This window comes from Camelus ferus, chromosome 25 (genome assembly GCF_009834535.1).
Source record: "Camelus ferus isolate YT-003-E chromosome 25, BCGSAC_Cfer_1.0, whole genome shotgun sequence".
Taxonomy (NCBI): Eukaryota; Metazoa; Chordata; class Mammalia; order Artiodactyla; family Camelidae; genus Camelus; species Camelus ferus.
In genome coordinates, this window is record NC_045720.1 from 1017990 (window position 1) to 1032121 (window position 14132).

The 14132-nt window shown below is 59.7% G+C and overlaps 2 protein-coding genes across 4 annotated transcripts; both read left to right on the top strand.

The window, feature by feature from the left end:
* Positions 1 to 511: 511 nt before the first annotated feature.
* Positions 512 to 6824, top strand: LOC106730872 (zinc finger protein 34-like). Of its 2 annotated transcripts, XM_032467713.1 has the most exons (5): positions 512 to 666; positions 780 to 951; positions 1404 to 1530; positions 1975 to 2088; positions 5011 to 6824. In XM_032467713.1, exons 2-5 carry the CDS (start codon positions 919 to 921, stop codon positions 5763 to 5765), a joined length of 1029 nt encoding a protein of 342 aa, XP_032323604.1. In that variant the 5' UTR covers positions 512 to 666; positions 780 to 918; the 3' UTR covers positions 5766 to 6824. The 2 variants fall into 2 exon arrangements, with proteins under 2 accessions (XP_032323604.1, XP_032323605.1); XM_032467714.1 differs by lacking the exon at positions 780 to 951.
* Positions 6825 to 8165: 1341 nt separating this feature from the next.
* On the top strand, positions 8166 to 13109 carry TSTA3 (tissue specific transplantation antigen P35B). 2 transcript variants are annotated; one of them, XM_032467715.1, is made up of 11 exons: positions 8166 to 8289; positions 9291 to 9447; positions 9785 to 9899; positions 10923 to 11051; positions 11130 to 11203; positions 11380 to 11513; positions 11634 to 11698; positions 12013 to 12079; positions 12235 to 12314; positions 12493 to 12592; positions 12750 to 13109. In XM_032467715.1, exons 2-11 carry the CDS (start codon positions 9302 to 9304, stop codon positions 12803 to 12805), a joined length of 966 nt encoding a protein of 321 aa, XP_032323606.1. In that variant the 5' UTR covers positions 8166 to 8289; positions 9291 to 9301; the 3' UTR covers positions 12806 to 13109. The 2 variants fall into 2 exon arrangements, with proteins under 2 accessions (XP_032323606.1, XP_032323607.1); XM_032467716.1 differs by having other exon boundaries at positions 8183 to 8273.
* Positions 13110 to 14132: the final 1023 nt, after the last annotated feature.

Sequence of the window (14132 nt, forward strand, 5' to 3'; positions counted from 1 at the left end):
GCTGGTCACAGCCACGAACTTTCCTAGACCAGTCGCCTATTTCTTTTCCTTTTTAAATTCAGAGGTGTGGGTGTGTGTGTGTGTGTGTGTGTGTGTGAGACTAGCAGCTTGTGTGTGTGTGTGACTAGCAGCTTGTGTGTGTGTGTGTGTGTGTGTGTGTGTGTGTGTGTGTGTGTGTGTGTGTGTGTGACTAGCAGCCCCTCCAAGGTCGGGGCCCAGGGCAGCGCTGGCCAGGACGCGGACTATCCTAGGAACAGGAGGGGCGGGGCCAGGTTCCTAAGCCTGCCTTCGACAGAGGATCCAGGAGAACTTGCTCAAGTTGACTCCCAAGTCCATTCAGACCCACAGAACCAGAACTCCCACAGCAAGGGCCCGCCAACTGAGCCCTCCACGGGCATCCCAGTTACTCCAGGGCAGGGACCCAAAAGCGGCAGGGCCCGAGCGCGCACGCGCGGGAGGCGGGGCAGAGGGGCGGCAGGGGCGGGGGCCCGTGGAGACAAAGAGGGGGAGGAGCCTGGCGGGGTCCGCCCCCCGCGCCGGCCGGGTCCCCGCGGCTCAGGGCTTGGGCCTCAGGGGTTCGCAGCGGGCACGCGGCTCCCGGACGGCTGCGGGGCCCGCGCTGCGCCCGCTGGACTGCGGAACCGGGGAGCGGCCGCCTCGCCCTAGGTAGGCCGGGCGGGGCAGTGGGCTTCTCCTGCCTGGCCCTCGCGGCGCCCACCCCGCAAGCCCGGCTTTGTTAACGGGTTGACCCGCTCGCCCCGGTACTCGCTTTAACGCAGCGCGTCGGCGTCCGGGAGAGGCTCCAGTCCCCCGCCAGCCTCGTAGCTGGGACCCCGGGCCCACCGCCCTCCTCTGCCCGCTCTACTCTCCGCAGCCCGCCCCGCCGCCCTGCCGCCGCCACTGCCCTCGTCCCGGAGCATGGCGGGCAGCTCCCCGGCCTCCTGGCCCCAGGTGAGCGTCTGTCCCCGGGGCCTGAGCTTCTCGCCTCCCGGAAGATCTTTCCTCAGAGCCCACTGCACCCAGGGCCCTTAGTGCCAGGGCCTCTCCAGGACGACGGGACTCAGGGGCCTTCCTTGACCCGTCCTCTTTTGTCGCACCCCCCCACTCGACCCCCTCCCCCCTCCCAGGCTGGAGCGGGACATTCACCAAGGAAGACGGTAGGGAGCAGGTTGGGTGGGTGGAGGGTGGAGAGAAATGAGGCCAGCTGGACAGTTTGGGTTGAGAGTTGTCATCAGGAGTCCCTTGGCAGGCAGGGTACTCAGGAGGTAGTCCAGGGGTGCCACAGTACCCCACAACCCATCTGTGCCACACACCTGCTGGTGAGCCATCTGCCCCCTCCACCTTGAACTCCCCCACCCCATCCTGATGTGGTGACCCCATGGGCAGCACCGGTGTTGTTTCAGGGCCCGGTGACCTTTGGGGACGTGGCTGTGCACTTCACCCAGGAAGAAGGGGCACGTCTGCACCCTGGGCAGAGGGCCCTGTATAGAGACGTGATGCTGGAGACTTACAGGAACCTGGCCTCCCTGGGTGAGGTGTCTCAGCCCCAGGCCTTCCCTCCTCCTCATCCCCAGCCCCCACTCAGAGCTCGGGTGGGATCTCAGAGGGGCCAGGCTGGCTGTGACTCGGACCAGAGCCAGGACATTCTGCTCCCAGGCCCAGGAGACAGGTGGGGTCTCTGGGTCCATTACCAGGGCAGGTGCCTCCTCTCCCATCCCTGGGGCAGGGCCTCTCCCAGCCCTTTGCTGCCCCTTTGAGTAGAGTGTCCGTCCCCATCTCTCACAGCTGCAGTCCTCAGTTGAGCCCTGAGCCCACATCCCTGCCCGGCTCTCTGTCCCCCCCACCTCCTGGGGAGATCCCCTATTTCTGAGCCTGCATCCCGGGGCCTGCTAGCCACCCACTCCCAGGCTGCCTCTGGGGCAGGGAGGCCAAGGGTATGTTAGCACTTCAGTTCACCCATTTCCTCTCGGGCAGGAGGTCCAGGATCCAAACCAGATCTGATCTCCCAGCTGGAGCAAGGAAAGGAGCCCTGGGGCTTGGAGATGCTGGAAACCAAGGAGAGAGAGACCCCAGGAGACCCTGGCACAGGTGAGTGATGGGAGCCACAGGCCTCAGGTTGTTCAGTATGTCCAGTCAGTGTACACAGCCAGCATCATTGCAGACAGTCACACAGAGTCACAAAGTGCACTCTTGTCGGCTCATGGCTTGGTGTTATTACCCAGGTACATGGACATCCATCAGGCTGAAAACAGGTAGCTCATTAGCAGCTATGGTGTAAAGGCTGTGGTTGTGCCTTCCCCATCACTGCAGGTTGTGGAGAACTTTCCAGGAGCCCAGCACTGTGCCAGGTGCTTTACAAATTGGCCTCACTTTCTCCCCCAACAACCGCATAGGATGAGCTACCAGAACTATCAGTTACAAGGAGCAGGAAATCCAACCAAACTGGCCAGCATGTGGAGGGGTGCTCTTGGCTCAGCTCATGACAGTTGGGCTGGGGTTGGTTCTCACTGCTGAGGGTCTTAGACTCCAGATGGTGCCATTGGCACAGGGGTGAAAGCTGGAAGGTCGAACATTGGTCAGGTCAGACATCCAGCCTCCCAGATCGGCTGCTGGCCTTGTGTGCTGGTGGCCCGCTGGCTGGCCATTGCACAGTCAGGATGTGTCCACCCACCTGCCCTTAAAGGGAGACTTCTGTTTCTCTACTTCTCACATCTCTGACACCAAATATTGAGGTTAGAGGAGTTCCTCACACCTGACAATTCTCCAGCTCTCTGCACACCAGCTGGGTGTCCTACAATTCAGTTCTGACACCGACTACCCAGAGTTAGTGCCGACCCTGCAGGTGAAGGGCTCAGTCCTATAAGGCTGCCCCATTTCTGGCGCCAGTTACAAGGCAAGGCTGGCACCTGTGCTTCTGACCAGCCAGCTACTGACTGGAGGTTCCCATGACCCAATCTTTGGGTTTGATGAATTTGCTGAAACGGCTGAGAGCTCAAGGAAATACTGTACTTACTGGGTTGCTGTTTATAATAAATGATACAGCTCAGGAACAGCCAAATGAAAGAGATGCATAGGGCAGTGTCTAGGGAAAGGAACTAGAGCCAACATGCCCTGTCTAGGCGGGCCCACCCTCCCAGCACCTCCACGTGGTCACCAACCCAGAAGCTCATTGAACCCCTCTGCTTGGGGTTTTATGGAGGCTCCATTGCGTGGGCACAGTTAGTTGCATCATTGGCCATTGGTGACTGGACTCACTCTTAGCCCTCCTCGTCTCCTTGGAGGCCTGGGGCTGGGACTGAAAGTGTTTTAGGTTTTGCAGGCCATGCAGTCTCTGTCGCAGAGCCAAAGGTTCTAGTAAGAGGAAGCAAAAATTCTGCAAGCAGGCGATGAGTTCTGGCCCTTGTGTGCCTGCTGTGGGCTCAGTGCCTGTGCCCTCCAGGGGGGCACAGCTGGCTCCTTAGCTGGACCCTGCAGCGCTCTGTCAGTCCGGCTGCTGCTGCTGTGCACGTCTGGGGCTCCGGGAGCCCTGCACTCGCTGTTGACTTCCTTTGCCCAAAGTAGGTCCCTTGGCCTGAAGCTGTGACTTGTGGCTCCCACGCCCAGAGACCAGGGGTGGGCCCTAGAAGCAGAGTGCTGGCCAAGGTGTTTCAGACAAACCTGGGTCTGGAGCAGATACCAGTGTGGGTCAGGATCAGCCTCCAATCCCTCCAGTGTGGAAGATCCAGTGTGAGGGGTTCTCTAGGCTCCCCTTGGGTCCCAGGTCTGAGAACTGCCCAGACCTGAGAGAGGGGCCGGGCTCTCCAGCACGCTGGCCGACCCTGGCCTTCCCCTCCCGTCTCTTGGCCTTGTCTGGTTCACCAGGTCGAGCAGCAGCCAGGTCAGCTGCTCACCATCTGTCTTGAGGAGCACCGTGGTCAATGATCCGTCCCAACCCCAGGTCCCAGGGCCCTGCTCCCCCCACCTCCAGGCCTTGATCTGAGCCATGGCAATGGTCCAGCCCATGCCCAGTGGCTCCCTGGTGTTTGGCCTTGCTTATGGGTGAGCGTGGGCTGCACGGTCAGTGCAGCCTGGGGAGCAGAGGGCTCTGGAACAGCTCTGGAGGCCTCTGGCTCTCATGGCCTCCTGGGGGGGGTGGCAGCTGGCTGCCCTGAGTCTGTCCTTCTTCTCAGTGTGATCCAGGACATTTACAAAAGCCAGGTGACCCCACAGTCCGCACACAAGAGGGCACGGACGACACCAAAACCATGCACTCCCTCTTGCCCACCCGCTCCGTCTGCCACAGCAGAGGCCTGGACTCCTGATGCTGCACTGGAGGCCTGTGGGCATCTGGGCAGCAGGGGCCTCACCCCAGAAACCCTTCCTGAGGACCAGTACCAGTCACTGTAGTTTGGGTCCCCCGAGGGCAGAGCCTGAGAGTTTGGGGTATAGGTGGTATATTTGGAAGGCAACAATTTTGGAAGCAGGGGAGAGGGAGCAGGGAGGGAGCCAGAGAGGAGAGAAAACTCAGTACAGAGTTGCTGCTGCAAGCATGTGGAGCATGACAGGCCTGGAACTGGGACCACCGAGAGGCTGCCAAAGGGTCTGGGATTGCCCATCAGAAGGAAGAAAGTGGGATATTTGTCCTCCGTTCCTACTCTGGGGCGGTACCTCTAATGCAGAGTAGTGGCAACACAGAGCTCCAGAGAAGGGGCAGGGCTGCGGTGTGCACTGGAGCAGAGCTGTCTGCTGCAACTAGGCCGAGATCCCAGGTAGCCAGAGGCCTGACGTAGGGTGCCAGCAGCATCTACAAGCTTCAACTAGAAAAACATGGAGGGGAACGTTGGGACTTACGATGTAATTCCCTTGGCGCCGGGGGGGGGGGGGGGCACAAGGGCACAGCCACTGAGCCTGGGGTCACCTGTGAGACACCCTGGGGAGAGGTCTGGCAGGTGGTTGGTGCTTGTGGGCACGAAGAGGGCCGTAGGGGGAACTCAAACATGGTGATGTGTGGGTGTTTTTTCTTTGTTTCAGATTCCGATTGGGGGTCTCTGTGTAAGCAGGTGACTTCGAGGGTGAAAATGACTCAAGGTGCAGAGCCTGAAGGAGGAGGACCTGAAAGCTGCTCAGGGGGTGAGCCTCCAACACGGGTCCACAGAGAGACCCTTTGTCACGAGGGCAGGTTAGGGAGCCTTGAGAACTTCCTTTCCCAGGAGAGACAACTGCACCGAACGTGCTGGACAATCTCCAAAGGAGAAGGTCCCCAGAAAGGCAGTAACTGGGGACGCAGCCTCTTCCTTAGTCCTCGCCTTGGGGCCCGCGAGAGAAACATGAAAGCGCAGACAGCCCATACTTGCGAAACGTGCGACAAGAGCTTCAAATACCTCTCGCGCCTGGTGCGACATCGGGCCACGCACAGCGGCGAGAAGCCGCACGCTTGCGGGGAGTGCGGCCGCGCATTCAGCCAGCGCTCGCACCTGGTGCAGCACCGCAGCGCGCACGCGGGCGAGAAGCCGCACGTCTGCGGGCAGTGCGGCCGCGCCTTCACGCGGCTCTCCACGCTGCACCGCCACCAGCGTGTCCACAGCGGCGAGAAGCCCTTTGTGTGCGAGTGGTGCGGGAAGACCTTCAATTACAGCACCCTCCTCGCCCAGCACCAGCGCATCCACACCCGAGAGAGGCCGTTCCAGTGTGCCAGGTGCGGCAAGAGTTTCATCTGGAAGTCCAGCTTTCGGAATCATCAGAAGTCCCACTTGTGCAGCGATGCGGCTTGGACCTCTGCGAGCTAAGCTCTGGAAGCAGCCGCTGGAGGGGAGAAGCTGGGGCTTCTAGGGAAATGAAGGGCTGATGTTCCAGGTTGGGCCCCACGGAAGGGTGTCTCCGGGCCAGGGGAGCGGCGCCAGAGTGAGCCCGACAGGACGGACCGGGTTGTTCCCCACTCGTGATTGGTGTGTGCATTTCAGGTCCTACGACAGGAGGGGCCCAAGCCAGCCCACCCGGGCCAACAGCACCTGGTCGCTTGCTGGATTTGGCATGGCTGTGGCACTTCCCTGGAGAAAGTGGTGCTTTGAAAGTTACTATTTTCAAGTGCGTCCAGATTTTATTTTTGAAACTGAAAACGTAGGTCTTTGCCTTTATTTGCAACATAGGTGGATTCTAAGCGCCATTGCGATCCAGACAGGCTGTAGGTCTCTCCTCACCCCGCAGCCCTGAGCACCTGGCCAAGGGCCAGGACAGGTCACATAACCCTTATCACCTTTCGTTCTGGCTGGTTACTTTCCGATGCCAGTTGGTTGCAACAGGATGTGACTGTTCATCTTGGGCAGCCCAGCCCTGGCGCTGCTCCGCTTGACTGGCTCAGCTTCACGGTCCTGTGCTGACCTTCTGCGTCAGGCAGGCAATATGAAACATTAAGAGTGTGCCTTTCATTTGAACTGTTCTGTTTTTCATCCAGTTCTTCCATACAGAATGAGTTTGCGTGGTATGAATGTTCTCTGTACAATAATCACTTTCCAAAAACTGTTCAAACGTGGAGGAACTAAGATAAAATGTATAAAATAAACCAGTGGTTGTGAAACACGTAAGATCGATGTCACAACTAGTTGGCAAATGGTGCCCAGGCATCAGGGTCAGGGGGACAGCTGTGCCTTTGTGCAGTGTGATCACGCTCTGAACTCCCGGCGTTCCTGGTAGATCCCACTAGCACTTCGAGGCTACTGTCACCATGCTGAGTGACACTCTGAACGTGCTCAGCTATTTTCTTACAGACGTTAAATAACTGAATTACAGAAGCAATACATGATCATTTGAAGAAATATAAATATATATAAAATAAAATATAACATGAAGTTTGAGTCATCTTATTTTGTGTCTTTAGGAACTCTTATGCCACAGGTAAATTGACAGTGAAAAGGGGGGATTTGGGTGTTGGCCACAGCGTTTCAGCCAAACTAGATTCAAAGCTATAACAGAAGAAAACTTTCCTGAACGAAAGGAATATCCACTCTCCAAACTGAAAGACCACATCGTGCACCGAAAAAAAAATAGAGAACACAAAGGCTAATGAAATTACTGATCCTGAAAGAGAAAACACTATGAGGGGAGTGGGGGAGGGGATAGCTCAGAGGGAGAGGCTTGCTTAGCGTGCATGAGGTCCTGGGTTCAATACCCAGTATCTCCATTAAAATAAATAAGTAAGTAAATAAACCCAATTACCTCCCTCCCAAACAAAACAAAAATGCTATACAAACATCCAGGAAAAAAAAAGATCACTCACAGAGGAAAAAAGTCAGTTTGCCTCAGGACTCTAACAAAAGCCATAGCTCTTTCTGTATGTATTTCCTTGAGGAGTCACTAAGTTGTATTATAGTCATATTTAAAAGTTTATTTCCTTTCTCTTTCCTTTACCCCTTTCCTACGAAGGTGTGATAGCAATAGTTAAATTCAAGTTAAGTTTATAAGAAGCAAAAAATAGAATCTTGCCAGAAATAAAGGAGAAGACATGGCTCAGAAACACCAGGTGTGGGCGGGAGGAGGGTGGAGCTCAGTGGGAGAGCGGACGCTTAGCACGCTTGAGGTCTTCAAATCAGCTGATTGACGATGTTTGGTTGAATCACTGGGTGCGACAGCCTGGCCAAGTTAACACATAACACCAACCATCACACCAGGCATCACGCCTGACTTCCTCCCCTTAACGTGCATAGCGAATGAAGCACAGGTCCTGTTAATTCAGTCAGTAAACCTCTCTTGAGTCCTGTTACCTGAACTACAGCGACAGCCCCCAAGTGGTCTCCTGCTTTGCAATAATCTCCAGAAATTTGTTTTTAATGTATTTAGTGAAATATATTTTATACACTGCTCCCTCAGAGTGCCGAATATAGTAATAGAGTTGCAACTTTCTCACAAATCCAAAATTTTTGCCCTAGGAAAGCAATGAGGGGTTGTGGCTCCTCTATTTTTAGAATGGTCGCTGGCGATGCCGCCCTCCTCCCTGCAGAGCTTGCGGGGTTGCGGCGACGTGCATCCTCTCCCAGTAGGTTCCCCCACGCTCCCCAGTGTCTGGCTGGGTTAAGAAGGACCGAGCGCCGCCTCTGGGAAGGGGAGCCGGAAAGAACTACACTTCCCAGGATGCTGCGCAGTCCTGGACTCCACTTCCCAGCATTGCCCGGGGCGCCTTGCGAGGACTCCATTTCCCAGAGCGCCGCGGGAGGGCCCGACCTGGTCCCGCCCCCTCCACCTGGCCCGGCCCTGCCCGAGACTCCGCCGGCGCCGGAAGCAGCTCTCTGTGCGTCGGACAGGTGGGCTACGGCGCAGGTGAGCCTGCGCGCGGCACCGAGGGGACCCGGGGGGGGGGGGCTTGGCGTGGCGAGCCGGGGCCTGGGCCTTGGGTGTCCTGTGACAGCCAGAGAGGCCTGAGGGGTGCTGGCAGCCGGGTGCGTGGGACGGGGGCTCGTGGGCGCAGGCCGTGAGTGGGGCCTGGGAAATTCTGGGGGGTGCCCAGCTGCAAGATGCTAGTAGACATGGAGGTGGCCCCGGGAGAGGATCCGGGAGCGTGGGAAGCGCCCGGCGGCATGAAAGGGGGCCGACCGTGGTACCTGCTGCTGGACTGCCCGCGTAGTCTGGAGCAGCCGGATGTCTGGGCAGGGTCCTCTCCTGTCGGGACTGCCTGTGGGGCCCTACAGTGGGGTCAGAGCCGTCCTGTAGGGGCCTAAGCAGATTTCTAGCCTCCAAGATAAGGTCCCCAGAGGCGGTGGTGCCTCGAGGCCTCTCCATATCTGAACCAGAAGGAACCAGGCTCTAGAAGCCTTGCTGGGACCAGCTGGCCCCAGGTGGGCACTGGGCTACAAACACAGGCACTGCCTCTTCCCGGTCTGTAGCATATGGACTTTGGCTGGGAGCAGCCCTAAAGATCTGGGCCAAGAGCCTCCAGCCCCAGGGTTGGCTGTCTCCTCTCTTGTCAGCTAGAAGGGAGAAAGCGGTCCCTTTCTTGGTCTAGTAGGGGTCAGAGTTGGGCCTGCAGGGCGCAGCCTGGCTCTCCTGGCTGAGTGGCAGCCTCAGGGCTCCTGTGTGGCTCTAGGAAGAGAGCTCCCTGGGGAATGGGGGTGGGAGGAGGGGATGACTCAGGCTAGTTGGGTCTATCTGGTCTCCAGCGGGCAGTGTCTACTCCTTGGGGACCTCATCCTGTGCCAGTTGTCCCAGGGAGCCCCAGGTCAGCCCTTGGAAGTCATAGTGGGGCCCAGTGGTAAGGGCAGGGACCCTGGGCAGGGGCATCTTGGAGCATGAGGGCCTCAGCCTCACACCACTTGACCCTACAGGTGCAGCCAACATGGGTGAGCCCCAGGGGTCCATGCGGATCCTAGTGACTGGGGGCTCTGGGCTGGTGGGCAGAGCCATCCAGAAGGTGGTAGCAGATGGGGCCAGACTGCCCGGAGAGGACTGGGTGTTTGTCTCCTCCAAGGATGCCGATCTCACGTGAGTGGGCTCATGCCGGAAGCACCCCTACCGTTCTCTCTCTCAGACTGAGACTCCAGGCCAGGCCTGTCCCTGGGCCTGGCAGCCTCCTGTCTGGGCCCTCCCTGCCAGGTGGCTGGCCTGGCCTGGCCTGGGTGTGTGCAGCTCTGGGCAAACTTCCTCCCATCTCTTCCTGGAAGCCCACATCCTCATACAGCCAGGGCCTGAACTGGCCACTTTCCCTTTTGGCAGCCCCCCCTGCTATCAGCCCTGCCTGAGTCCTGCCCCCAGAGCCTTGAGCCAGGGTGCTAGTTCCCTCAGGCCTCCAAGTGGCTCCTGACGGCCTGGCTCCCTTCAGGGATGCGGCACAGACCCAAGCGCTGTTTGAAAAGGTCCAGCCCACACACGTCATCCATCTTGCTGCAATGGTGGGGGGCCTGTTCCGGAATATCAAATACAATTTGGACTTCTGGGTAAGTGAGGGGGCCCCAGTGAACATTGGGAGCCAGGACCCTGGATTTTGGGAACTTCCTGGCCAGCTTCCCATGCTCACATTCTGGCCCCAGCAAGTCCCTGAGGGTCAGGGGTTGGCACAACCTGAAGGGCCCCCAGTGATGCACACTTGGTGCATAGGCATAGGGGAATGAGGGTGGGCCTGTGGGCATTTGGGCCTGATAGGAAAAGCCACGGAGCTAACCTAGGGGCTAGGGGAGCTGGGAGAAAACAGCATTTGCTGTGTGACCGGGGGCTGGTTCCTGCCCTCTGGGCTGCCAAACCCTCCTGCTCCCAAGAGGTCCAGCTGCATGGAGCCAGGCCCTCTGGGCTGCACACATGCCTTGAGAGGATGGATGCTTGGGGCTGAGCAGGAAGAGATCTGGGTTCTGCCTGTAGCCGGGCCCCTGCAGGGCTTTGGCTCATCATCTCTGCCTCTGGCCTCCGCATGTTTCAGGACTGGGACGGCAAAAGCTCAGACCAGATTCTGCAAGGGGGCCCCTCCTTGTCTCAGTGATAGCCTTCCCAGCACGCTGCCTCACCACGCCCTCTCCCCTTTCCCCAAACCACCGTTGCCCTGGCCAGCTCACGTACAGCTTCCAGCAGGGGAAGTGGGGCCAGGGAGGGGTGTGGCTGGCCAAGGCCCCACTCCTACTGGGGATAGGGGGGGTGGAGGGGCCCCTTCTTACCCTGCTGTACCAGGGCCAGATTGGGTCCCCTGGGTCCCTCCTGGTTCCTGCATCACCTGCCTAGGCCTCAGCCCCTGTGGGCGGGGCTCTCCTCCAGGGCCTTCTCCCAGCCTCAGGGAGGGCAGGCCCGGACCCTCCTACAGCTGGGAGGGGCCCTAACTTCTGGAAGGTGGGCCCTGCCTTGTCCCTGGCAGCAGTTAGAACAGCTGGTTCAGAAACTGCCTGCCAGGGTGTGTCCCTGCTTCTGTCCCTGGGGGAACAGGTCAGGGCTGGGGTCCTGCCTGGAGGGGCCTGAACCCGCCCCCGCCCCCGCAGAGGAAAAACATACACATCAACGACAACGTGCTGCACTCGGCCTTTGAGGTGGGCGCGCGCAAGGTGGTCTCCTGCCTGTCTACCTGCGTCTTCCCGGACAAGACCGCCTACCCCATCGACGAGACCATGGTGATGGGCGGGGCATGGCCGGGGCGGGGCGGGGCCTGGGGGCGGGACTGAGATGCAATGGCTCCTCTGCTCCCCTAGATTCACAACGGACCGCCGCACAGCAGCAACTTTGGCTATTCTTACGCCAAGAGGATGATCGACGTGCAGAACAGGTCCTCCCACGCACCTGCTAGGAATGGGGGACCGGCCCGAGTGCCGTGCGGTGGGCGGGGCCCCAGACCTCCCCCTTCCCAGCCGGCTTCTGCTTTTTTGTCTGTAAGAGGCCAGGTCGGGGTGGGTCAGTGGTCGCGAGGTGAGGGCCAGAGGAGACGCTGTGCCTGCCCCGCAGGGCCTATTTCCAGCAGCACGGCTGCACCTTCACCGCGGTCATCCCCACCAACGTCTTCGGGCCCCATGACAACTTCAGCATCGAGGATGGCCACGTGCTGCCTGGCCTCATCCACAAGGTGCACCTGGCCAAGAGTGAGTGCTACCACCCACACACCGGCCAGGTCAACCGCCTGATGGGGTCCTTGCGGCTCAGGGGAAGGAGGGGCAGTGGCTGGCACAGCCCCCCTGACCTCACCCTCCTGGAACCTGCAGGCCTTGGCTCAGCCTTGACGGTGTGGGGTACAGGGAAGCCTCGGAGGCAGTTCATCTACTCACTGGTTGGTCACAGAGTGCATGGCTGTCCCCCAGCACGTCTCCTGGGGCTGCCATGCCGGCTGTGGGAGGGAGGGAGTCTGGGAAAAGGTGGGGGTCTGGGCTGAGCCCCCTGGGGAGCAGTCACTAGTTTTCGTTCAGTCCCTATAGGCTCCTGTCCCCAAGGGAGTACTGGGTACAGTCCGAGCTCATCAAGAGAAGGGACTTGGGACTGAGCTGGCCAAGCCCACAGGGATGGAGCTGGGGCACTTGGGAGGGGTGATCTGTGGCCCCATTTGGCCATAGTTTGTGGTCTTTGACCCTGCCATCTGACTTCCAGGACCTGGCCCAGCTCCTTATCTGGGTCCTGCGGGAGTACAGTGAAGTGGAGCCCATCATCCTGTCAGGTGGGCGCCCTGAGGCCCCCAAAGGCGGCAGGCCAGGGCCCCCGTCTGTCCTGAGAGCTGTGTGGAGTAGTGGAGCGGGAACACTTTGGGGGTGGGCGGCAGCGGCTCCAGGCAGAGGAGGCCTGACCTGGCCGCTGGCCCCTTGCTCTCCACAGTGGGCGAGGAAGATGAGATCTCCATCCAGGAGGCAGCCGAAGCTGTGATGGAGGCCATGGACTTCCATGGGGAAGTCACTGTATCCTTTCACTCCAGGCAGGGGCACCGAGGGTCTCTGTGCAGACGCGCCTGCTCACCCAGGCAGCAGGGAGTGGGGTCTGCTGCTCTCTCAGAGGCTCTCCCTGGGAAGGCTAGGCAAGGGGCAAGGGCAGGTGTGGGCGCTTCCCTTTCTGCTGTGGCCTTGACCAGGCCCCCAGTTTGACACCACCAAGGCGGATGGGCAGTTTAAGAAGACAGCCAGTAACGGCAAGCTGCGGGCCTACCTACCCGACTTCCGATTCACGCCCTTCAAGCAGGGTGAGCGCCCCCCCCATCCCTCAGGACCTCCCCAGGCCTCTGCTTCCCTGCTGCTTGGTCTCCACACCCTCATCCTGGAGGCCGGACAGAGGGATGATGCTCCCCCCCACCCCACGGAGGTCATTTCGGCCCTGGCCCTTACCTGCCCCCTCTGCAGCGGTGAAGGAGACCTGTGCCTGGTTCACTGACAACTACGAGCAGGCCCGGAAGTGAAGTGGGGCAGAGGGAGCGGTGCCGCCTTCTCCAGGCACCCAGCTCAGCCGGCAGAGCCCAGTGGCAACCACCCTCAACCTGCCAGGAGTTGAGGGCACTGCCCTCGTCAGGGAGCCCGGGCTCCACCCTCTCTGCCTGGGCAGCTCTGGGTAACTGTCCAGTGGGCCCACCATTCACATCCATCCTCAGGGAAACCAAGGCCTGGCCAGGCCTGGCACCACTCCCCGTGTCGGTCCCTGAATGTGTCCACTTCTGGTCCTGTTCTTCCGCTCCCCAGGAACCAATAAAGTGCATTTTCACAGGCCTGGCCCCAGCCACTCTGTACCAGCCCTCCCCTCCCCACCCACAGGCACAGCCTCCCTGAGCCTGGGCAGCCCCCAAACCCACCATCCCCCACTGACTGCTCAGCCCCCAAAAGCTGCCAGGCCACAGTGGCCGGCTGTCGCCACATGAAGGCCTTGGAAACTGGCACTCTTCCCGGAGCCCCCTCATCCCTGGCACTTTGGGGAAAGAGGCTGGGTCTGGATTCGGACAGGCAGAGTGGGCACACGGATGGCTCAGAGGAGAGAGTGGTGACTGCATGGCTCAGATGCCCCTTGGACTCCAGAAGAGTGTAGGACCAGACCTGAACCTTCATCTCCCCAGCCCTCGGGTGGCTGCTTGGGTGCCAGGGCCTGGCCTGCCCTTCTCCCGTGGACAGTTAACAGGTGACATGCAGAGTGGGCCTGGTGGGCAGGAAGGTGAACGGCCTGGGCCGCCCCGTCCTCAACGGGGAAATCTGGACAGTTTGACTGACCGGTCCACTGGCCAGCCAGCTAGTGCTGGGTGTGGACCTAGGGGTGCCCAGTTCCCAAGCCTTCAGGCCAGAGTCCACAGACCACCTCACACAGGACCCAGGCACCTTCCCCGGCTCTCCTGGTCTTCGTGCCAGTGACCCCCAACTTTCCTCTGGCCTCAAGTGTGTCAGCTGCTTTCATGACTAACTCTGTTTATCCAGGCGGCACTGGCTGTCTTCCCTGTGCCCGGCACGCAGTCCCAACCTCTATCCCTGTGCCCAACTGACCATGCATGGCTCCCGTCACTGCCCCCTTTCTCTCTGGCTTAGCCACGTTTTATGTCTCGACTGAAGTGGTTCTCCCTCTCCGAGGCCCACCCTACCTGTTTGCTTCTCTGGTGATACCTGTCCTTCCCCCAGGGACTTGGAGCTCCAGGACCAGGTATCCCCTGGTGCCAGCCCTTGGTGAATGAAGGGTCTGCCCATGCGGGGATTGAGGGGGAGGGGCAGTACCTGAGTTGAGCTCAGATCAGCGAGGTGAGAACGGTGGGC